Genomic DNA, 24507 nt, shown 5'->3' on the forward strand with positions numbered 1-24507 from the left:
TCAGAAAATTGGACATAGTACTACCGGAGGATCCAGCAATACCTCTCCTGGGCATATATCCAGAAGATGTCCCAACCGGTAAAAAGGACACATGCTCCACTATGTTCATAGCAGCCCTATTTATAATAGCCAGAAGCTGGAAAGAACCCAGATGTCCCTCAACAGAGGAATGGATACAGAAATTATGGTACATTTACACAATGGAGTACTACTCAGCTATTAAAAAGAATGAATTTATGAAATTCCTAGCCAAATAGATGGACCTGGAGGGCATCATCTTGACTGAAGTAACACAATCACAAAAGAACTCACACAATATGTATTCACTGATAAGTGGATATTAGCCCAAAACTTAGGATACCCAAGATATAAGATACAATTTGCTAAACGCATGAAACTCAAGAAGAATGAAGACCAAAGTGTGGACACTGTGCCCCTTCTTAGAACTGGGAACAAAACACCCAGGGAAGGAGTTACAGAGACAAAGTTCGTAGCTGTGATGAAAGGATGGACCATTTAGAGACTGCCGTATCCAGGGATCCATCCCATAATCAGCTTCTAAACGCGGACACCATTGCATACAATAGCAAGATTTTGCTGAAAGGACCCAAATATAGCTGTCTCTTGTGAGACAATGCCGGGGCCTAGCAAACACAGGAGTGGATGTTCACAGACAGCTATCGGATGTATCACAGGGCTCCCAATGGAGAAGCTAGAGAAAGTACCCAAGGAGCTAAAGGGATCTGCAACCCTATTGTTGGAACAACATGATGTACTAACCAGAACCCCGGAGCTCTTGTCTCTAGCTGCATATGTATGGAAAGATGGCCTAGTCGGCCATCAATGGAAAGAGAGGCCCATTGGACTTGCAAACTTTATATGTCCCAATATAGGGGAATGCCAGGGCCAAAAGAATGGGAATGGGTGGGTAGGGAAGTGGGGGCGCTATGGGGGACTTTTGGGATAGCATTGGAAATGTAATTGAGGAAAATATGTAATAAAAATATTTAAAAAAAAAGAATGTTAATGGTCTCATGATAATAAAGTGAAAATGAATTCAAATAATAATAACATATAAATAAAAATTATTTTAAATAAACATCTTTAAAAGAACTTTAAAAGTAAAACGAATAGTGTACTTTTAAAATATAGTTTAAAATAATCTCCTTTGGGCTCCTCTTCAGGTAGAATCTAAAAATAGAAATTAAATTGTAAGCAGCAAGTTTGAAATCCTTACTCAGAATCATTCTCTCAAAAACAACAATGCAATTCAACTAAATGATAGTTGCTGTGTGAAAGGTGGACCTCTGAGTCAGGTATCAGAGTGGAATAAAAGTTAAAAGAGCATACTCTGTATTCTTCTTATCAAGTTTACATATTATGACCATACGTAAATCAACAATAAAAATGATCTAGAGAATAGACACTAAATTACTCCCAGGGTCATCATCTGGGAATGTGATGGGAAATGCCTTGTGGGAGCAATCATGACCAAAAATGATTAGAAACTGAAGAAAGACAAATCCTTTACAGGTGCTTTTTTAGCCATCCATCCCGAGAAGACTCCCAGTACGGACAGTTGATGGGGTGATGGAGCCAAGTCACATAAAACTAAGGGGACAAAGGTCACAGATCTCATAACAAAAGTGAAAGTCATAAATAAAGTAGCGAAGAAGAAAAACACAAGAGGGGATTTAGCAGTCCTGAGAAAGACAAAAGTTTACCATATAAAACTTAGAGCAATCAACAAAAAAGAAAGTATTGATAAATTGGGCCCATCAAGATGCAAATCAACCCCTCATCCAAGAACACTGTTGAGAGAAAAAATAAAACTAACAGTCCAGGAGAAAATATCCACTATATGGATACCTAAAGTCAACCCAGAATATATAGAGAATTCCTACAAAACGCTGGGGATATAATTTGAATGGTTGTCTCAAGGTGTGCCACAGCCAATAGCGTCTTGTCCCACTCACAAGACATGAAGACAGTACAAACTAACAGCACAGAGACGGCCCCGCACTCATCTGCCAGAGTAGCTTCAAAGGCTAATACTAGCAGCACTGATAAGAAAATGGGACCACTGGACCTAGATATAAATATAAAATTTTATAAAAATATAAAATGTTATGAGCAGTTCTGAGCATGGTTTCTTGTAAAGTTAAATATACATCTGTAACCCCAAAAGTCCATCTTACTTGTTCACTCAAGTGAAATGAAAACTCACATAAACAAAAGGAAAAAAAACATTAAAAGAGGAAAGAAAACCATTCATATCAGATTCACTTATGTAGCCAAACCCTGGAAACAATGCCAATAAAAAGAATGGATTTTAAATGGTGTCAAATTCATACAACCACTTCAATCTATAATGCAACAAGCACCTGGTATGTGCCACAGTGTAGGCTAACTTAAAAATCGTGGTGGCAGAAAAAAAAATCATCCATATGAAATGTAAATACAGACAAAGCTATGGTGACAATGGCAGTGGTGACAGGGGGTCACACAGCGGTTTCCTTTACATTGCTGTTGTGATGGAGCTTAAGGTGATGTCTATGCTAACTACCCATGATAATGATTTCTGAAAGGAGTAGAGGGACGACAGGAAGGAGAAAAAAAAATAATAATAGCTTTTGAAGGGCTGCCACATCTGGCTTCAGTGGGAGAAGATGCACCTAATCCTGGGAAGACTTGATGCACCAGGGTGTGGGGATACAGGGAGGATGTTCTCTCTGAGCCAAAGGAGAGGGGGAGGGAGGAACTCTGCGAGGGGGGACTAGGAGGGGGAGCAACATTTGGGATGTAAATAAATAAACAATAAAAATTAATAATAACAACAACAACAACTGTCTGGGAGATGTAACTGCTCCGTATTGTGAGGTGTCTGTATGTGTGCATTTGTTCAAACTCTTCCTACTGTACATTAAGAACACTTAACTGCACATACGGTTAGAAAACACAAAAGGATAATAGATACTCCTCCATGGAAGGAGTTACAGAGACAAAGTTTGGAGCTGAGACAAAAGGATGGACCATCTAGAGACTGCCATATCCGGGGATCCATCCCATAATCAGCCTCCAAACGTTGACACCATTGCATACACTAGCAAGATTTTGCTGAAAGGACCCTGATATAGCTGTCTCTTGTGAGACTATGCCGGGGCCTAGCAAACACAGTAGTGGATGCTCACAGTCAGCTATTGGATGGATCACAGGGCCCCCAATGGAGGAGCTAGAGAAAGTACCCAAGTAGCTAAAGGGATCTGCAACCCTATAGGTGGAACAACAATATGAACTAACCAGTACCCCCCCAGAGCTCATGCCTCTAGCTGCATATGAATCAGAAGATGGCCTAGTTGGCCATCAGTGGAAAGAGAGGCCCATTGGTCATGCAAACTTTATATGCCTCAGTACAGGGGAATGCCAGGGCCAAGAAGTGGGAGTGGGTGTGTAGGGGAGTTGGGGGGGAGGGTATGGGGGACTTTTGGGATAGCACTGGAAATGTAAATGAAGAAAATACCTAGTTAAAAAAAATAGATACTCCTCTCCCTTTGGTGCACATTTTTTAAAAACACTGGCATTTGAGTTAAGTCTTCATTAAGAGACTAGTTAACAGGATCCCTCAGAGAACGCAGCTATCATGATGAGGAAGATTAGCTGCTTCCTGCAAAGATGAGTCAGAAAGCATAAATTCCTCTTTTAGTCCGCGGTGTCTTCATTTATACATGGCATCAATTATAATAGTCAGAAGTGATTTTCTTTTCTCTCTTAGCCCAGGTTAGGTTGCCCTCTCAAATCTATCTAATCATGCATGGTGACTGAAAGCCACGGCAGGCTGTGTGGCTGCGATTCTTCCTGATTCTCAGTCTCATATTCAAACCAACACCAACTCATCTTCTTGAAATACCATGTCTCTTCATGCAACTCAGGCAGCCCAGATGCTTACATCATCAGATCTCAAATCCAACCCCAGACTTATAAGCACCTCTCTTTCTAATATAAGCATATTGACCCTTTTTCCTAAAGTGCACACTGTTAGGTTTAGGTCAGTTCCTTTATCAATCCCAAAGTATGCTCACTGGCAATGCTAACTCTTTACTGTTACTTTTCCTGCACCCCTTTGCCTATCAAACACTTCAGGAGAACCTCAACTCTGCTTCCTCGATAGCACAGTCAGTGGAGACCACACACATCTCTCCACTCACGCATATCCTCTACTTGCACACAACATACAAGAGGTCGTCGAACAGAACATATTATATTTGGAATAATATATATGGAATAATATTGTAATGGAATAACATGCATTCTTCAAAAATAGGAAGCCCTGTCATTGGCAACAATGTGGGTGAGCTTTGGGGATATCACATTAGGTAAAATAAGTCAATGACAAATACTGCATTTGCCTTTGCATTTTCATATTACATAGGTTCCATTTTCATATAAAGTACAAAACTGAAACACACAAACAGAGAGGGAAAAAAATGGTGGTAAGTTACCAGGGACCAAAAGGGTAGGGTAACTGGACAGATGTAGTCAAAGGACACAAAACTAGTTAGCAATTGTAAGTTAGAGAGAACTACAGTTTCCATGGCAACTATAGTTACAGCAACACATTGTATATTTGAAAGTCCCCAAGGGGGTAGATTTTATTCTCAATAACAAAAAGATATGTGATGTAGTACATGTGTTAAGTAGCTCGATTTTGCTTCTCTACAATGCACTCATATACTAAAATATATTGTTTACCATAAATATGTACAGAATGTATATCTTTAATTGCCAATTTAAAAACCTTTTAAATTTGCTATATAATATATTATTTATTGATTGAAAAAGTTCCCAATGTCCTGGGAACAAGGATTCCATGTGCTTTAAAAAAGAAAAGGTAAGGTTGAAACCTTCCTGCTTGCTCAGATGGGCTTTTTCTCCTCCCAGAAACTGCTTAGAAAGCAGCTTTTTGTAAACAGGATAAGAAATGCACATGAAGTGTGTGTACACCCAAAGACACAGCCCCAACATTTTGTTAACAACACTTACTCCATGACGTGTACTGTTTCATCATCTGTTTCAATTTTGAAGTGTGCTAAACTTGACTGAATCAGTAGAAAGCCTGCCTTAAGCAACCCTCCCATGGCTTTGCCGACCAACCTACATCCTCAAGAGTCCTGTTTCAAAACACCTCTTAGGTTTAGAATCATAGCTCTGCTTCTTCCACTTTGGCTCTGCCATATCTTTCTGCTGCTGCTCAACCACTTTCCCCTGCTCTTCACAGGGACCATCTTGAAGACTACAGCTCAGCAGGGCAGCCATTGCTACCCACCAGGGGCTGATGTGCTTATACACTCACTAGTATCTCTATGTGACAAAACCATCAACAAAAGCAGGACGCCCCACTCTGATGCTGCATCCCTGATACCTAACCCAGGAAGCATCCTTATTCCCATCTTCCTGATTCACCAGCCACAAGTTCTAACTCCCGGCTGAGGTATGTACGTAGTCAAACTCATTCTGGGGGTTTCCAGTTCTCTCTCTCTCTCTCTCTCTCTCTCTCTCTCTCTCTCTCTCTCTCTCTCTCTCTCTCTCTCTCTCTCTCTTTTCTTTTCTTTAGATGGAAAAGCAGGTCAATTACAAGACTAGCCAAAGCAACCTGCAGAGAGGGCCTATTCCTCTTAGTGGTTTGGAGGCAGACTCGTTCATGGATAAGAAAATGGAAGTTCCAACCAAAATTGGGTAATGGATGTTTTGTATTGTTTCAAATCCATTTAAAAAATATCTACTGCATTACATCAGTAGCACTGAATATGGAGAGTTAGATGTTTCCCAGGTACACATTAGTGTTTGCTTACCCAACCAATCAGAACAGATAACTCAGAGAGAATTTTAAAGGCTGTCTTAAACTTTTAAAACAGTCTGGGAGATGTGTCTTCTGTTTGTCTTTGTGCTTCAAACTTGAGACTAGCCATTTAGACTATGAGAGTAAAGTCATTAGACTATGCCACTTCCTGTCCCTCTGGCTGGGTCTTAAGGATACGACTCTGGCCTTATGGAGGACAACTGTAAGAACTCTTGCTCTCATTTCTGAACATTTTATTAAAAAACGTAATTGAACAAATTTTCCGTATTGCTCATGTAAGAAGTCATCATCTGGTAAACGTTCGCAACAATCAAAGTCCTACTGATCATCCGTTTGCCACGTCCAGATTGAGTCTCAACATTACTGAGAGAGTAATACAAAAAACCTGGGGATTTCAATTAAAGTATCAGTTTCACATATACAAATTAGCAATAGTTATAAGCACCCCCTGGGTAATTATGGAGACTAATAATGAGTTATATAAGCAAAATCTTCATAAACTATTAGAGCAAAAAATCTTCATGCAATATTATAGCGTACTATTTGCAAGATATTTTTTTCCAACTGTGCTATGAGTGCAGAGACAGCAAGGAGTGTGCTTAGGAGGGTGTGTGTGAGCACCCACGAGTTCAAACACAGAACAACAGCAACAACAAAAACAAAAACACTTCTTCATGTTGGACCTACAAACTGAGTCCTGCACATTTATCTCAGGCAGAGGTAAATTACAAGTAAATAGCAAGTGAGAAATAAACACAGCTAAGTTAGAAGATATTGAGCCCATTTTATAAATTCGCATATGTATTAGGCAAAACACTGTGTGTATGCACAATGTTCATATTACTGTCTTCCTGAAGTCATACATTTCTTGTTTTAACAAATGAGAAATGTGGTATTATTAATAAATATTAAGAACAAGAGCAATTCTAATTAAAATTATTTCCCAGAAATGTTTAATTTCTTTCAGCTTTAAAGCAGAGTGGGTGAAGGAAATTTGATTATAAAGGTCTAGCTCACAGTAAAGGAGACAAGTTAGAATCTAGAAGATGGGATTATCCTAGACTGTCTTCAGCATGATATGGCTAAGGAAAATTCCCAGAATTCTAAGTGGCCATCATTGGCAGCAGCAGCAGCAGCAGCAACCAGTCTTAACAGGGAGTCTAGCTCAAGTGTGCCCTCACTTTCATAGCATGCAAAGCCATGGATTCCAGAATATTGAACTTTCCTTGGTATCCAACTCTTTGAGATGTTTGCACACAGGTCACTTCCAGAAGGCTCAGATACACAAATAATGGTTCTTGTGTGGTGCCTAAGAGTCAGGCATAATCGCCAGCCAGGAGGCTGGGATTTGAGAAGCTACAACTCTGTTCATCACCAGGTGATTAGATAGATTTCTTCAAAGGTTTGGGGCTTGAAAGTATAACCTGGCTTCATCTAAGATAGAAGTGGAACAAAACAATTAACTTGCCCTCAAGCTTAGAAACTTAAAATCCAAATATTTGATTCAGAATGCTTTCTGAGGGCCACTAGAAATGTGAAAAACTTTGGAGAGAAAGAAGAGAAAAAGTGTTCAGAGGCTCAAAAAGGAGAAGGGTGGGTAAAAGAGCACAGGAGTGGGCACAGGCACTGTAGTCTCTAGTGCTTTGTTGCAAGATGAGTTAACAGCACCTTTCCTTTTAAATGTAGGAAGAGAGAAGAGTTCTGATATTCTTATCCCAAAGAGAAGACACATATTTGATGTGATTGACAGTCATTAGACGGATTTGATCATCCTACCATGCATACATGCATCAAGACATCATGTTGGCCACATGAATTCATGTGCATACTTTATCGGTTAAAAGCAAGTATAAAGAACTGTAAGTGTCTGTAGAGATGATGACCACAGTTTCTCAGTCTTGAGTCCACGTTGAGTCAAGGAGCTTCAAGTGAGGAGCACAAGAGTTGCTCATTCTGGATCTCGTGCCTGGAGTTTCTGGTTTGGTTAGTCATCAAAGGAACCTCCAAACGTGAGTATTTGTTTTTAAATCTTTTCAAGTGGTTCCAATGTGCAGCCAGGGTAGAGCTACACTCGTCTTGTATACTAACTCCTGAATGCTGGCAACTGCAATAGAATCTTGATACAAGTGTCAAACGTAGAATTGCTAGATTATAATGTAGATGCACTTAACTGATTCCCTCAGGGTAGAAAGCAATAGATAGATAGATAGATAGATAGATAGATAGATAGATAGATAGATAGATAGATAGATAGATAGAGCTCAGGAGATAAGTCTCCCTCTCAACAAAGTCTGGGGTGCTTTAATCTGAGCCCTTATCTCTCACAAGACCACACCAGTATCACCTGGTAGAAGCAATACAGCATTTGGGACCCACCCTATCAGGACCTGTGGTTTGAAAAGAACCTAGGATAATAAGAGTACTATTGTGTCTGTCTTGCATACCTTCTCCTTCCTTTTCTACAGATGGAAAAGCATGTCAGGAAAGTTTCAGGACTAGACTGGTGAACACAGGCAAAGGGAGTCTGGTACCAGGAAAGGACAGAAGCGGGCATCACTGGCTGTGACTCTGTTCTATTCCTGTTTATCAATTGCATTGAGCTCTCACTTTGTTTGGCTTCATTTTAGCATAAAGAAGTATTTCTTCACAGAATGACTTCTTCGGGAGATAGGAAAATAACTACACTTGAGTTCACACTCCTACACATTAATCCCATCTATAAAGGAGACCAGAAATCCATGCTGACAGAAAGCTCTGAAATTGGAGCGGTCATAAGCTATCAGGGAAATGCCATAAAGTCTGCGTGGGCAAATTCTTTCCTTTCTACAGAGGTTCTGTTGAGGAGCAATGAGTAGGCTAGTTTTCTTGACTTCCCTGGTGCTCAAGTATATCTCTGTATGTGCATCATATTTTAGCTGGGGAAATGGCTTCATGGATAAAGTGCATGACAAACAAATGTGAGAATCTGAATTCAGGACCCGAAATCACATAAGGTCAGATGCTGTAGCAGACATCTGTAATCCCAGTGGTGTTTTAGTGATTTAGTGGAAGACAGGAGAATTTGCAGAGGCTCAGGGGCCAGCTAGCCTGCTGTACTAAAGAGCAAATGTGAAATTCTGTGTCAAAAGCAGGTGGTAGATGATGAATAATGCTGATATTGTCATTTTACATGCACACACTACACATATGTACATATACACACATGAGCACACAACACACATACACACATGTACACACACAATTTTTAAATGTTGAATATATTAAATATACACCGTATTTTTAAAGAGATACAGTAGAAAATAATGATGATAGAATGCCTTTGGGTGGTTAAACTACTATTCTTTCTCCCTCTCAACATTTTTATGCAAATTATCTTTGAGAGAAGTATTTCAGAGTATTAGCAAGAATTGTCAAATAAAATATTGAGAGGGAAAGAAGGCATGGGGCAGAGGTGAGAAATGACTTTATGAAAAGAAAATACTTTCACAATTGTGCAATTTTCCAAGGTCTACCGCAGCCAGTGAGGAAGGCCAACAAGGTATATATCTACATAAATTCATTCAGTCCTAGCTGGAGGGTCATGCCTCCTAGGAAACTGTGAAGTTATCCTAAAATGAGACTTGGGGGCTAGGGAGGCAGCTTACTCAGTAAAGGACTTGCAGTACAAGAATCACCACCTGAGTTAGATCCCACATTAAAAAGGCAGGTGCAGGGCTGCACGCTTTGAATCCCAGTTCAGAGCAAGGACCAGGGGTGAGAGTGGGAATAAACATGGGTAGGGAGGTGGGACAGAGAGGACAGAAGGCTGTAGGTGGAAAGGTGAAGGGTGAAACTTCCAGTTTCCCCATCTCAAAGAAAATTCCCCTACTCTCCTTTATACACAGATATGGAGCAGAATGCTTATCTGTCTGTCATCCTCCATACCTGCTGCCTAGGGACAACATCACTTGGCCTGAATTGTTCTACCAATGACATATATTGTAAAAATCCCATCCACTGTGTCCCCACTGCTACTCTCCCAGGCCAAACCACCATCCTTTCTGGCTTGGGCCCTTGCAGAGATCATGTACCTGCCCATTCACAACCTTCAAACAAGCACCCAGATATGTCCAGGGCTCTTTATATAGCTTCCAACTGCTCGTGCTCACTGTCATCCAACTATAGCTTCACACATGTACTCATGCATTCCCGTTTTCTCTCCTTGCGGGTGTTTGCATGTTTTCTCTTTGCCTACAGTTAAGCTTCTTCCCGGTTACCTTATATCACTTTAATAGCACTTCCTTAGTCAAGTCTCCCAAAATTGCCTTCCAATCAAAACTAGTCCCTGTTACTTGGGACCTCAGCATTCTTTCCTTTTCCTTCAAACCACCAGTCACCGATTCTAATTAGATGTTCTTTGTGTGTTTGCTGCACAGCTCCCCTACCCACCCCCTCCAGCCTCTGCACTTCCAGTCCCTGAGATCCGTGAGATCAGGAGACACATTAGCGCGTTCATCACAATATAGCCCAGCAATCTTTGCTGGGAGAATCAAATAAGCCTATCTACTCCTATTAAGACAGTCACAAAGTGATTACCATTACAAGGTAAGATTCAGATTTTATCTAGGAAGTACATGAGGACTCAGCTAGGCCTATTTCTTGAAAACTCTATATTATCAACAATAATTAATAATTATAATAGGCAAACTTAAGCACACTTCCCACTCTTTGAATAGCATCTGAAAACTTGTGAACCTGAGTCAGGGAGCCAATATTACTTTTCTGAGCTTGTCTTCTAGGTGAGTGATATTTATAGACATTTTTAAGTTTCATGTGGCAGTAACAGAAAAGTCCCTGAAGCATACATAGCACATTTTATTTGGGTTAAACAAAATCTTGATACATATGGCTTATAAAAGGCATACATAATTTATGTGTAATGTCCCCATGTCCTCATCGACAGTGTTGATTTCTGATGCATGCATTTTTTATTTATACAAAAGGCTGGTCTCTTTTATGTCCTTACAAAATACACCTTTTCCTACAATTCTATAACAATACAGCCAGTATATAGACACAGGTACTTTGTATGTAATTATTATCTAATAATACTGGCAACATTAAGCAGACCATCACTGTGGGAGTTTGAAATATGCAAAAAAAATCTGTTAATTTATTCAAACGTGTTCAGCTGTCATCAAAGATAAAAATATGCCTCCACGTTTCATCTCCTTCAAGATCAAAAGTGCATTTTCAAGTTTCTGTGTTTCTTTGATGGCGTTAACTTCATCATTCTCTACCTAGCCAATGTGGATCAGAACGCAGGAGCTATTTCAACATCTAGTCCTTAAATTTCACTGCTGGAAAGAATAGAACTGTTACAGAGAATATTTTTTCCACAAAAAAAAGTTCAGCAGTTAAATTGGTACTTGTGTGTGTTATATGTCTGTGTGTGAAGGTGTGTACCACATGCATGCATGCTGAAACCAGAGATCAATGTCACGTGCCTCTCTTTCTCTCTCTCTCTCTCTCTCTCTCTCTCTCTCTCTCTCTCTCTCTCTCTCTCTCTCTCTCTCTCTCTCTCTCCATCTTCTGTTGTTGAGATGGAGTCTCTCATTGAAGCTGCTTGCTGTTTCTCTAGACTGGCTAGCCATCAACCTCACCCGGATCTGCTGGGCTTCCTGTACTGAGATTACAGGTACACAGGCATACTCACTTTTCTCTGGGTGCTGGAGACCAACCTCAGGTCCTTATGCCTATACAACAAACACTTTATTCACTGGGCCATGGCCCCCCTCTCAATTTTCTCTTTTAATAGGATTGTTTTGCTCATGAGATCTATTTTGAAGAACTACGCTGGTCAGATTCATTAGTGCAAAGCACAGCTGCCAAGATTGCCTACATGATCCATTGACTCACAAAACATGAAACATTCACCTTGAGGTAGTTACTGACAACTTGTTACTGAGTCCTAGCCCAATGAAATGTCTTAATATACCTAAAGCTTTAAACATCCACCAGTTATATAATCTTGGGGAATAGGAGCTAAACCAGACCAGATATGTTTGCCAGGAGGGAAATGTGTTACTTATTTAATACTCAGGTTTCATTTTGATACTTACAAAATATACATTTTTTTTTAAAAAAAAAAGTCTCTTTTGAAGGGGTTATATATTTTCTTCAAAGTTAACCTTTTATGACAATCAAACATCAACATCCATAAAACTAATGAAGAACTTCAACTAAAAGCCATCACACTTGCGCACATGATTAAAAAGGAAGGGGGGAGGAAAACAAAAAGGGAGGGAGTGGGGAGGGAAGGAGGGAGAAAAGGAAGGAAGAAAGAAGGAATCTTAGTTTGGTTCTATGCCGTGATAAACATCAGGATCAAAAGCAACTCAGGGAGGAAAGGGTTCACTTCAGCTTACAGCTTTCAGTCCATCCTGAAAAGAAATCAGAGCAGGAACTCAAGGCAGGAACCTAGAGACAGGAACTGAAGCAAAGATCACAGAGAAGCACTGCTCACCTGCTTGTTCTCCAGACTCACGTACAGCTACCTTTTCTTTTACTTCACAGGATCTGCTGCCCAGGGGTGTCAATGTTCCCAGTGAGCTGAGTCTCCTTTATCAATCATTAATCAAGAAAATGTCCCAACAGATGTGCTTAATAGGCCAATCTGATGGAGGTATTTTCTCAACTTAAGTTCCTTCTATTCAGATGAAAAGTTGTTGTTTTATTTTGATTGTTTGTTTGTTTGTTTGTTTCAGTTTCCTGTATTTTTCATTCTATGTTCTATCCAACAGGAGCTAGTTCTCAACCTGCGGGTTGTGACCCATTTGGAGGCTGAATGACCCATTCACAGGGGTTACCTAAGACCATCTGCATATCAGATATATTTTTAAATGTGTGTTGGTGTTTCACATGCATGTATGTCTGTGTGAGGGTGCCAGATCCTCTGGAACTAGACTTACAGACAGTTGTAAGCTGCCATGTGGATGCTGGGAATTGAACTTGGGTCCTCTGGAAGAGTGGCCACTGCTGAGCCATCTCCCCAGCCCCTGCATACCAGTTATTTATATATGGATTATAACAGTAGCAAAATTACAGTTATGAAGTAGTAACAAAAATAATTTTCTTGTTAAGAGGTCACCACAACATGAGGAACTGTACTAAAGGATCGTGACATTAGGAAGGTTGAGAATCAGCGAGCTGGATGTCTAAGGTAAAGACTGTTATCTACAAGTTAAACTCACTTTCCTCCCTGGGACATTTCACAGGGCAGGTTACAGAGAGATGGTAGTTCCTGGTGTGTGCTCTGTCTTTACAGAGTGTCCAGGTACTGGGGCAATCCAAGCTGACACTTCCTTTACTCTAAGTAATACCTTGTTGTCTGGAGGTTGCAAGGTGGTGTTCCAGTGTCTTCTTTATTCTTTTGTCTGTTGGGTTTTGTCTACACATTAGGAAACTCTTGATCAATTAAGTCCAGTGGTTTAAAGCTCAGTTAATGACTTTAGAGGCTTCCAGCTATTTAATAATTTGCCCTCATTTGGGTTACAAAATGGTAGAAAAATCTCCCAAATCTTACCTTATCATATATATATATATGAAAAGCAAGTCTGTATTAAGCCCTGTCTTTGAAGCACAATGTAATATCTGGGACCTGTTTTTCCCCCACCCCCACCCCCACCCCCATCTCCTCCGTAGCCTTTCCAGGCCCAAGATAAAACTCTGAAAAGCTTTGATGTAGCAGTACAAAGTGAGGCCAGGGAATGATGGAGAGATGGCAGTCAGGGGAGAAGGTTCGAAGCCTTGGAAATACCTACCCAGCAGAGTGTCATAAAATTACCAGCTACCCTGAAGACAGTTCTCCCAGCTGACCCAGGTTGTTTTGGGTATGGATGAGAGAGTCTCCCTAATTTGGTCCTCACTCCTGGAAGCCTTGTTTCTGAGCTCAGCTAAGGAGGCATTCTCCTTTGAGTATTTTATTCATATACGTTGAGTACATAGGAAGTTAGCTATGGTCTGAGTCTGCTTATGAGGCCCCTAAGTTCAAGCACTGTGTACACAGCATCTTTAGAAGCAACAAAAGAAATGGGTGGCAAAAATCCTTATCCTTCAGCTTTATCATGTTCTTGGGGGGTTAAAACTAGCATTGCAATGAGTGGGAAGTCAAATACAAACCTAAGATTTCTAGACAGAAGGACAAAAGTGTGTAAGCAGTCTTAGACTACCGTGATGAAATGCCACAGAAAATTGATGGATTTGACATGAAACATAAACATGTGGCCAAGTCTGGCCACAGTTTAGATGACATGTGAGAAGAACAAGAAGAGAAACTCCAGATGCCACAGCCCACACAAGACAAAGAAGACAGAAGCCAAACCCTGACTTCAGACAAGCCTTTTCTGGAAAGTGGGATGGGGATGAGCAAAGGAGCAGTGGAGAGAGGAACATAATCCACTGAGGACCAGGAAGGAGAAGAAAAGATGAGGGAATGGAGACAGGGTCTAATAAAGGGGAGAGAGAGAAAAATGTAAAGTTGTGAAAGGAACAGAATCTGCATGTGAGGAGGATGGGATGAGGAGGTGCTGTCTGAAGTCTCACAGAACCTTAACAATCCAGAGGAAAGCACTTTGATGAGAGGAATGCTCAGGAGCTGGAAATTCTCTGATGCAAAGAAATTTAGAAAGAGATGGCAAAGCAAAATTGAAGAAATCAGCCATAGCTGGGGTGTCCGAAGATTTAAACAACTAATAACTGACAGCACCAATACACACATTTCCAAGGGCTCAATGCTGTCCTTGCACTTGGCACATATTTAACCATCATCCTAACTATGCAAACCAGGTCCTGTTGTTTGTCACCTGTGAGGATACAAGGTGTAGATAAGGCAATGATGTCATAACAACATGCACATAAAGAAAGATACCACCATGGCATTGTTCTGCATCACTTTCTAGCACATAGTAGATATTCAATAAGATTCTGTTGTATCATTAAGTAATTCACCATAAATTGCATGAAGGTTGAGAAGAGAAGTAGTCACTGTCTTTAGACATTTGTCCTCAGACTGTCTAGTCTCCAGTGCAGAGCCCCACTATCCTTACAATGTCATAAGGTACACAAAATTGAGTTCTTTGTTCTTTAATTTATCCCCCAAATTAAAGGAATTGCATAGACAGAAAGGACTAGGAAAAAGGGTACCTTTTCCCTACAATGCAAGTCAGTTGATCAATATTTAGTTACATCTGGCTATCAGCAACTGGCTTGCTGGACTGTAAGCTTCTTTGACCGTCAGGAAAACTCTGTTAAGCAGGCAAGGACTGATTTCCAAAGACAAAACTTGTTTCCAAAGATCAATAAGTTCTAGCTACAAAGTTGTTGAAAATAATTTAATTAGAATATGAATATTGATAAGCACTTCTTAAAATATCAATAAGTCCAGCATTTTAGCCCCTGGAGATTAAAATGAAAATGATAGAGAATGTTTCGTTTGCACAACAATTTGGACTAGGATACAAGCGTGCTCTCATGGGTACTGCTGATTCGTCCTACGCTATATGATTTCCGTCTTCAGATACACACAGTGAGTAAATAAACATCTTCAGCTACATAATCACTTAGTCAATTCCCTTCACGGACATGGTCAAAACTGTTTGGAAGAATCAATTATGAGCTTGGTTACTTTAGGAGTCAAAATCAAATTGCACTTACTCAACCAGCCTTTTCTGTGTACTGCATGGGGGTAGGGGAGGTGACAGAAATGGGGCACAGGGGTGACCTATGTCCTTGAGGAGTTGCCATCATGTCCCAACACTTAATGACCCTGTATATCCAGCATTCTAACTAGAAACTTCTAGGAGTCTACTTCGAAGCTCAGATCTCAAATAGCTTACTTCTCAAAATTCATAGGACTTTCATTATATTTAATAGTGACATTTCTCTGATTGAATCAGAGCCCCTAAAAAGGACAAAAATCATTTTTAGTAAAATTTCAAATTGCTTTTAAACCATTTCTTCATTTCTATATTTTGCCCATTTTTTTTAGTTTCTTTCCATATGAAAACTGACTATATTACAGAGGTATTGCCTACACTTCAGACAAGTGTATCACTGCAAATGTTAGGTCTGAGTATCCACATGTAGCCAAATGCTAACGCAATGTCTAACATACTAATTGTGATAATAATCATAGCAGCCTTAACTTGATGAAATATTCTAGGTCTGGCCTCTTACACCACTGGTAACGCATCCTTATGACCAGAAAACTGAACCTCTCAGAGTAATACATTTCTAATCATGCCTCTCGGAATTTAACAACCTGGGGAACTTTGAAGATAATTTGTTTTAGCTTTGAACTTTATTTTCAAATTTTGGGAAACATCAAAAGGCTAGAATTACACATAGGCTATGGAAATAACTATAAATCTGTGCTCTCTCTTTCAATGAAAGTGCAGTTATGAACTGACTCTACCTCAAGTCTAGTGTAAGTTATACAAAAACATCTGTTTAGGAAAAATTCTTCTGAAATAGTAAATATGCAGCCATCTCCCTGGGATTAAACCATTATACATATGGAACTTTGCTGGAAACTTTGTATTTCACATATATTGCCATTATACCAAAAATGTGTGCTATAATTAAATTTTCATTTCAAAGAATAAATTCCCTATTAGTCTAAACAACATGTTATGAGTGTCACATTATAATTATTCATGATGTGTGATTAGCCAATGTAACATGTTAATATTTACTATTTTATTGCTATCATATTTGTTTAGCCTTAAAACAATTGTCACCAATTTAAATAAACTTGTAATAATTAAAAGAAATAAGTACCTTGTTTCACTGAACTTTCTTGTTTGCCCTATGTTTTATGTATTTCCTTTTATCCACAAACACTACGTAGGTTCTCCTCCACCCCTGTCATAATTGTAGGGGTCTAGAAGAAGAGAGAGAAAAGGAAAGATGCTGGCTAATCACTAATTGTGGCGGAACCTACAGTGACCTCTTGTGGTAAATGGTAACCACAGAAGCTTGGTGGCCACACAACCTCGCCTAGGCTCACTCTGGGGAGTGTGAGCCACAGCTCCTTCAAGAGAGCATTACAATGAAAGTTCAAGATGACTGTTGGCTAAATATTAAAGCATCAGAGTGGAAATCCACTCAGTCATTACCAACTACTACTGCCTTCTACTAAAAATATAATGGATTATTTTTTAGAAGAATGTCTGAAAGAGGGTTAAGTAAATGGATTTCTTATATATTCTACTTCTGAAATCCAGCAAAACATAGGCACTAGTGAAGGCAAGAGCATGCAGGGGGAGCAGGAGCATGCAGGGGGAGCAGGAGCATGCAGGGGGAGCAGGAGCATGCAGGGGAGCAGGAGCATGGGGGGGGAGCAGCCCTTAGCCAGCAGTACACATGCTCATTATGTAATGTGGTGCAGGCTCAGAAGTGAGATGATGCTCTTGGTTATTCGTCAATATAATTTAGGAAGTGGTCGGTATAATTTCAACCTCTTCGATATTTTAAACATTTAAGTGGTGCATTATAAGACTTGGGTAAACCAATGCTTCAAAACCAATATGTGGTTTTATCAATATTTCCTGAACAGTGTCTTAACTGTAACAGAAAGCCATTCAAGAAAAAAAAAATATATATATATATATATATATCAATAACTTTTTAACATCGCCAGCCAAAACCATTTGCCTACCACTGTTCCCTTCAGGTTGGGTCATGATTAAGCTGTTTTTCCTGTTTTGTTTTGATACCAAACCACTCTTTCTTCTCCTGGGGGGTTCTGTTAATACCACCTTGTCTCTAAATGTCAGGTACAGCATGAAAACAATTTTGGAATCATTTTACAAGGAAGAGGTGACAGAGTAAAGAAAGTGCCTGTGCAGCCTGCTGTCTCTAGAAAAAAAATGGAAGATTGAAGCTACTGAGGACCTCTTGAAAGATGAGCTGCTCCTAAAGCACTCTCCTCTCTGTTTTCTTCTTCCCTTAGTCCTGCTCCTCCTAAGAGAAAAACAACACTTCTGGATTTTCATAAAAGAGAGAAATCCTTAATTTTTAATAGTACTTTAATATTAGTGGATAACCTCACATCAAAAATATTATTTGAATTTACAATTTTTCAAAAACAGCAATGTAATTTACCATCACTCAAACTAGCCATAGCTAGATACTCATTAGGAATTCAGGAAGAACACACGGGTAAGATATGCTGCCCATGAGAATGGGAACATTGAGCGTTTTAACATGTTTTGTCTTTTGAAACTAGTATTCCATCTAAAAGTCTCTCAGGTATTTAACTCTACCTGTGATTTTACAACTCTTTACAACCTAGTGTTTACTAAAAAAATAGCTTGCATGAACACTGACCATATAAAGATGGAGGAGCTCCTGACAATGCCAAACATAGATTTGGTCCATAGCTACTCAGGAAAGGAGTCAATAATGGCGCTGTTCATGTGTCATGAACTTGACCACAGTTATCAAGCCCTCCCTTCATAGCTTATTTTGATCCAAATAGTCAAATCTACAGTTAAACGTCACTATAGTTAACAATCCGATAGTTCAGACCAATTAATAGGACTGTTTCTAACACAAAGCAATGATAATTGCTCAAGGAGGTAGATGTGCCATTTTCTCTAATCTGAGTATCCTACATTGAACCCAAGTATTGAAATGCTACACCACAGTCTATAAATATGTCAATCAAAATCTAAAATCTATTTTAATGCTTACCTAAACATTCCTGTTGTCTTTATAATTTGACCTTTACAAATTCTTGCAAAAATAGTAAGCTCTCTGTGTTTTCAAGTTAAGGATTATCATATTCCTTTTATTTGTTTTATCAAGTCTTTAATCTTAAAACTTAAGGGGAGAATTCCTTGCTTCTCCTATTTTGAGAGTTGGCAAAAAAAAAAAATTTATGCATCCACCCTACACGATGGCTCACACTGCGTTCTTTTAGAGACATAGTCACCACTAACAACTTGAATTCTGGTCTTTAGGAGGAGAAAGCAGAGTAAAACAGCAGCAGAGAGGCCATCATGGTGGCACTGTCCCTCAATACACTACAGATGAGGGCTTCGAAGTTTGATTATAAAATTCTGAGCTTTAAAACCTCTGTGCCAATATGACATTCCCCTTGCTCATTTGGTCTGCATTTCCAAAAAAGTTGTCTGGTAGAATCCTAGCTGCCGGGGCTCTCATGGACAAAAACAAATGTTTAATATTCTCTCTCTCTCTCTCTCTCTCTCTCTCTCTCTCTCTCTCTCTCTCTCTCTCTCTCTCTCTCTCTCTCTCCCTCTCTCTATCTCTATCTCTATCTCTCCCTCCCTCCCTCTCTCTCCTTCCTCTCTCTCCATCTCTCTCATGTGTGTACCTGTGCCTTTGTGTGTACTTGTGTCTCAGTACCTATGTGTGACTGTGTGTCTCTGTCTCTGTGTGTGTGTGGTTTTGGTTTTCTCACCATCTCTCTGTCAGTTTGTGTGAATTATGCACTTTTTTTCCTCCCCCATGTCCATCTCTATGTCTGGGTGGATGTCTGGTGTTTATCTGACTCTATGCAAGATTTGATCTTTTCAAAAGAAAACGGTCTTGTCTGAGTGAGGAAGCTCATCACTATAAAATGCAGCCTCTGTTTCCAGAGTTCTTACATCACCTGGGAAGGCTGCCTCCTTGACTCCCTCAGCTAGAGCTCTGCCAGCAGTGCATTCCCAATATTCTTAAGTTGGCGAATGATTAAATCTCCAGTGTGACAAACCTGATCCATCTCTGAGAATCCTAGAGGGAATTTTATCTGTTGCTCATAATTAAACAATCTCTTAGGATAAGTTTTTCAATTTCTCTGCCAAATTGGGTAGAAATGACAACTGGAAGGCCCTTCCCCCATAAATGGATAGACCAATCGCATACTGCAGTTCTCAATTCAGGTACTTGCTGAGGCCTTCCAGTCCTTACTACATATAGACGTGCATAACTCTCAAGTCTCTAACACATGCCCAACAAAATCCCAAGGTTTTACATCCGACAACTATTCAAAGTTGGGCATAAACAATGAAAGGTGGGATCCCTAAGTGTCAAAGCAGGTAAATCTCACTCATACTTGCCGTTAACCAGGGAAAGAAGCACTAAATTAATGAAAGCATTCTAATCCCAGAGTGTAAATAAGATAAAAATATCCTTATGTTGTGCGGTAGATATAAAGTGGAGATGAAGGGAGGAGACAGATCTGAGCCACACGACGTAAACCATCATTTCATGTCACATTTGACAGAAACGTATTCTATGACCATCTCATCTCTGGTCCAACCTGAGAAAGTTGTGGCTGATACTGCTACAATGATAAACTTCAATCCGAGACTTCTCATTGTGTCTCTCTTCACCTCAGAGGGTGGCAGGGAGTCTATGGGTCTGGTATTCTAAGGTCTTCCTCAGAAACTTCTCTCAAAAACCAAAAGGCATGAAGTAGAATAAATCAAGAAGATGAGAAATTTGGAAGAAAAGCACCGTACGTCTGTAAATAGCTGATTCTAGTAACCTTTAAATTCCACGCAGCAATTGATAGTCTTAACAGTAATGTTCCCTGTATTCTAGATTTCTATAAGATATTCATAAAAGAAGACAATGGGTTAATATAGAAGTTTCATGCCATTATGAACTTCTATTTTAATTTATATTGTTATAAAACCTGAAAGTGCATATGAACCTCACACTAGCGTAGCTAAAAATATTACAGGGATTAAAATGACTGTGCAGTACTATAAGCTATTTTTTTAATCCAAATGTGTCACTGCAGCTCTATACTTACACAGAATCACACACTGACTAACATGGAAGAAAGATTCACAAGGCTCCAACCCAAACTCCAAGGTGAACATCTAAAGAAAACACCGGTTATTCCAATTCCAAGGATGCCTCTGCAAGCCTAGTTTTCAGAGAGATGCTAATCCAAGAAGTGGTGTTGTCTAAGCTACCACTCTATCCAGTTATTTGCTATCATTTGTGTGTGTCCCTCTAACCCACAGCCAAAGATCTTAGCCACATGGCCCACACTGAACCTCCTGTGCAAGGCTCCCAAATACACTTAGTTCCCACTTAGACAGAACAAAGGATCACAGAACCCTCACAGAACCTTCCAACTGTTTTCTGACTCAAATCCATGTGCAGAATTATATTCTCATGGTTCTCCAGAAAGAGGTTCCGAAGAGAAACCCTTAAATGATACTCCATACAGTTTGCTTGTGGAGTTGAAAAATTATGTAAAAGAGTTTTTAAAACAAACAATTAAAAGATGCATAAACCCAGTAGATCAAATTTGTATAATCCGATCACGCATAAATGGATGGTATTTTAAAGGCACTTCAGAGGCAGGGCGCCTTCATGTGCAGGAGCAAGGTAGAGTGGTATTGTTCAAATCTTTTTTCCAAGTGCATTGAAAGTGCAGAAACTATGGCTTTATTTCTACCCTTCTCCTCGACAAGTGCAATAGGCAAGATGTAACCTATAAACTAACACGCAATGAAGAAAACAAATAAAACGTGAAACTTTAAACCAAATTTAATCCGAGTAACTGCCTTCCCATTTTCCAAGCATTGGCTGTTTAGGATTCAATTCCAACTACTCGCCCTAAGGCAGGGTACTTTCAGTTGTGCACAGTGGGTCCAAAAGCCATCCTAGTAACTTAAATTTGATGAAGTGGCCACTTTCCCAGTCATTTCCAACTTAAAAGGAAAGCTTCCTCCAAAAACTGGCTCTAAGAATTTGGTCAGCGCTTGCAGCTTGTTTGGGGAGCGATGGGACAAGGAGCGATTCATCATCAAAGTGAAATTCAAAGCTATTTTGATGGACCTCCACTCTACCCACCCCCTTTCCTAGCTCCTACTCTAAGGTCTGGACAGGTGGGAGGGGGTACATCTCTCTTAGGAAACAGATGTAACTTAAGTCCCTCCACCACCTCCTTCCCGGCCCCCACCCACCCTAAGCCACCAGGTACCACTGCCTACACCCCCTCCCCCCTTAGGAGAGGGATGGGATGGGCAGGACGGGGGCGCCGTGGGCGGGATGAAGGTGGGGAATGTTCTGAACTGCAACTCTCCTTACCACTGGAGCGCCTGACGATGTTCTCCAAAAATGTGTTCTGCGGAGCCACCAGCCCTCTCTTGCCCCCCGGCATCCTGGGTCTGGAAAGCAGCGGCCAGGATCCGCGGCGGGGGAGGGGGGGAAGCAGGAAGAAAAGGTGGAAGAAGAGGAGGAAAAGGTAGTGGAGATGGTGCTGAAAGAAAAGGGGGCGCGGCGGCGGCGACGGGGTCCCCTGAGTGTGTCTCCAGCCCGACCCGGATGAGCAGCTCTGGGAAGGAGGACCAAGCAGTTCATGGTAGTAGCGCTCCCCCGGCCGCCGCTGCCCAGACTGTGGCGGTGCCGCACACGGGGCTGGGGAACTGCAGGCTCCGCCGGGCACAGTGCGCCTGCGCCGCCCCCGCTGTCGCTGTCCCGCCGGTGCTGATGCTGAGGCTGATGCTGAAGATGCTGCCTGGGAGGCAGGAGCCCGGACGCGGGCTCAGCATTTCTCCCTCTGCCCCGCGCCCGGGCTCTGGGAGAGAGCGAGGAGCAACTCGACTTCCCTCTCCCCACCCCTAGCCCAGGCTAAGACCCCATTCCTTAGCTCTCTGCTCCCTCGGTCTCCTAGCCCACCCTTCTCACTCAGCTGTTTCACAGCTGCCCAGGGCAGCCAAAGTTCTATCCAGGCTTTGCGAGCGCCTAGTGGCTGCTCCTTTCTCCACGAAGATCCAGACAAGTGCTCGCTGGCTGGTGCGGGCTGTTGTTCGCGAGGCAGGCACCAGAGAGGGAAATGGCAATCTCTGGGGAGAGCGGGTCACATCTCAGCTTCTCCTGCTGCCGCCGTCCGAAACCCCAGCAGCTCCGGAGAACTCGGTCCTGGGGCCGAGATGTAAGAGGGCTCCTGCTCTAGCCCAGGCTGTGCGCCGAGTAGGAAGTGACTGGGTGGCGCTCAGGGACGGGGAGCAGCCACCTGACGCTGCTACCGCCCCCCTCCGGGCTCTGGCGCCTGAAGCCTCCACACGGGCGTTTTCTACACCCTGAGAAACCCCACTATTTGGAGCAGAAGCCAGATGGAATATGAGAGCAGAGCTGGCACCCAGAATGGCCCTGCGCCCCAGGCTGGATTTGGCGCGCGAGGGGTGGGGAGGGAGGTTGGCTCTGACACAACCTCTGGAGAGCTTCCCCAGGGCTGCTAAGTACAGGAGAACAGGAAGCCAGATCCCCCTACCCAAACTTGAAAAAAGAAAAATAAGAGTTCACTTGATGCTTGATGCCAGCAGTCCGAAGAGAGAGTCAACAATTCAGTCAAGAGCGAGAGCAACCGGCAGCGCTTGCGTGGAAAAGTGGTACAAGCTGAGAGAATAAAGCTGCGCAAGGCTGGGGAGAGGCCGGCCGCCCTCCTCTACATTCAGGACCTGGACTGGAGTGGGACTGTTAAAAAGCGGTCCAAAAGCAGGGGGCAGCCACACGAAAGGGAAATTTCCACAAGTGATAAAGGGACCGGAAGACATGAAAAGAAAGGGGGGGCCCAAGGAGCTTAGCAGCTCCTTCTTTTATGAAAGGCACTGTTTTTGCTCCAGGTTACAGCATCACCATCCCCTAAGAAGTCTTGACATGCAAATTTGGGGAGCTTATCCCTAAGTAGGGGCACTAAGAACTCTGAGGATGGAGTTTATCAATCTGTTAGTAATAAGCCCTCTGCCTAAATATGATACCCAAGCCACAAGCGTAGGGCAACCCTAAGCTTCCCTTTAGCAGACTCCACCTGGGCCTGTGGAGTCAAGAACCCTCTGGGAACAGAAAAGGCTCTGAAGGGGGGGGGGGAGGGTAAAGGTTAGTTGAATGATACATCTTGGTTGCTGGGGTCAAGAGCAACCCAGGGCGAGGTAATCTTTGTGGAAATGATCGCCTGTCAAACAGAGGGCATCCTGAGAGTAAGAGCAGCAGCATCTCCTTGCTACCTAGGGGCCTGTGACAGTGAAATACTCCTCCCTCATTGCCATTCACTGGCCTTTAAAGTGCTCTCCCTAGCTCTCCGTCTCTCTGTCTGTCTCTGTCTGTCTCTTGCTCTATCTATCTATCTATCTATCTATCTATCTATCTATCTCTGGCAGAGAGTTAAATGTAAAGCTAGGATCCAGGTTTTACCCTTCGGTAATTTTTCTTTCCTCCAAAATTTCAGCTCCCCACCCAGAGCCAGGGCAGCTGCACAAATTTGAAAGGTGGACATGCCAAAAGTTAGTTCCATGGAGATTCCTTCTGGGGGAAAATGAAAACACTGTGGACTGATGCTGGTTCATTCCAGCCTTCCATCTAAAGCAGATAGATTGCCTCAACTCATCCAGGTACCCTCAGCTAAGTAACAAGAGACTACAACACAGACGGAAGCCATGCACTGAGCTTGCCCCAGACTGTAGTCAGTAATGCATGCAAGGATGTATATCCTTTGGGTTGGGCCACAGGAATAACAAGGATTTCACAACCAGACCCATCACTACAACCCCAATTTTAAACACATACTTCATTTCCCCTTCTGCTGTGTCTTACATGACCTGTGCTTAAAAGATCCCAGATTACTCAGCTGTTGGTGGAGT

At 41.6% G+C, this 24507-nt stretch overlaps 1 protein-coding gene across 1 annotated transcript in view; it reads right to left on the minus strand.

Annotated features, from left to right (window-relative positions):
* The window catches only part of Kcnh5 (potassium voltage-gated channel subfamily H member 5), a 286479-nt gene extending 263651 nt beyond the window's left edge, over positions 1-22828 (minus strand). The window contains exon 1 of the mRNA XM_021179089.3: positions 21956-22828. Coding sequence (XP_021034748.1) covers positions 21956-22028 — 73 coding nt within the window. The 5' untranslated portion in view covers positions 22029-22828. The remainder of the gene's footprint in view (positions 1-21955) is intronic.
* Positions 22829-24507: the final 1679 nt, after the last annotated feature.

This window comes from Mus caroli, unplaced genomic scaffold, assembly GCF_978045245.1.
Source record: "Mus caroli unplaced genomic scaffold, Mus_caroli_1 scaffold_14, whole genome shotgun sequence".
Classification (NCBI taxonomy): domain Eukaryota; kingdom Metazoa; phylum Chordata; class Mammalia; order Rodentia; family Muridae; genus Mus; species Mus caroli.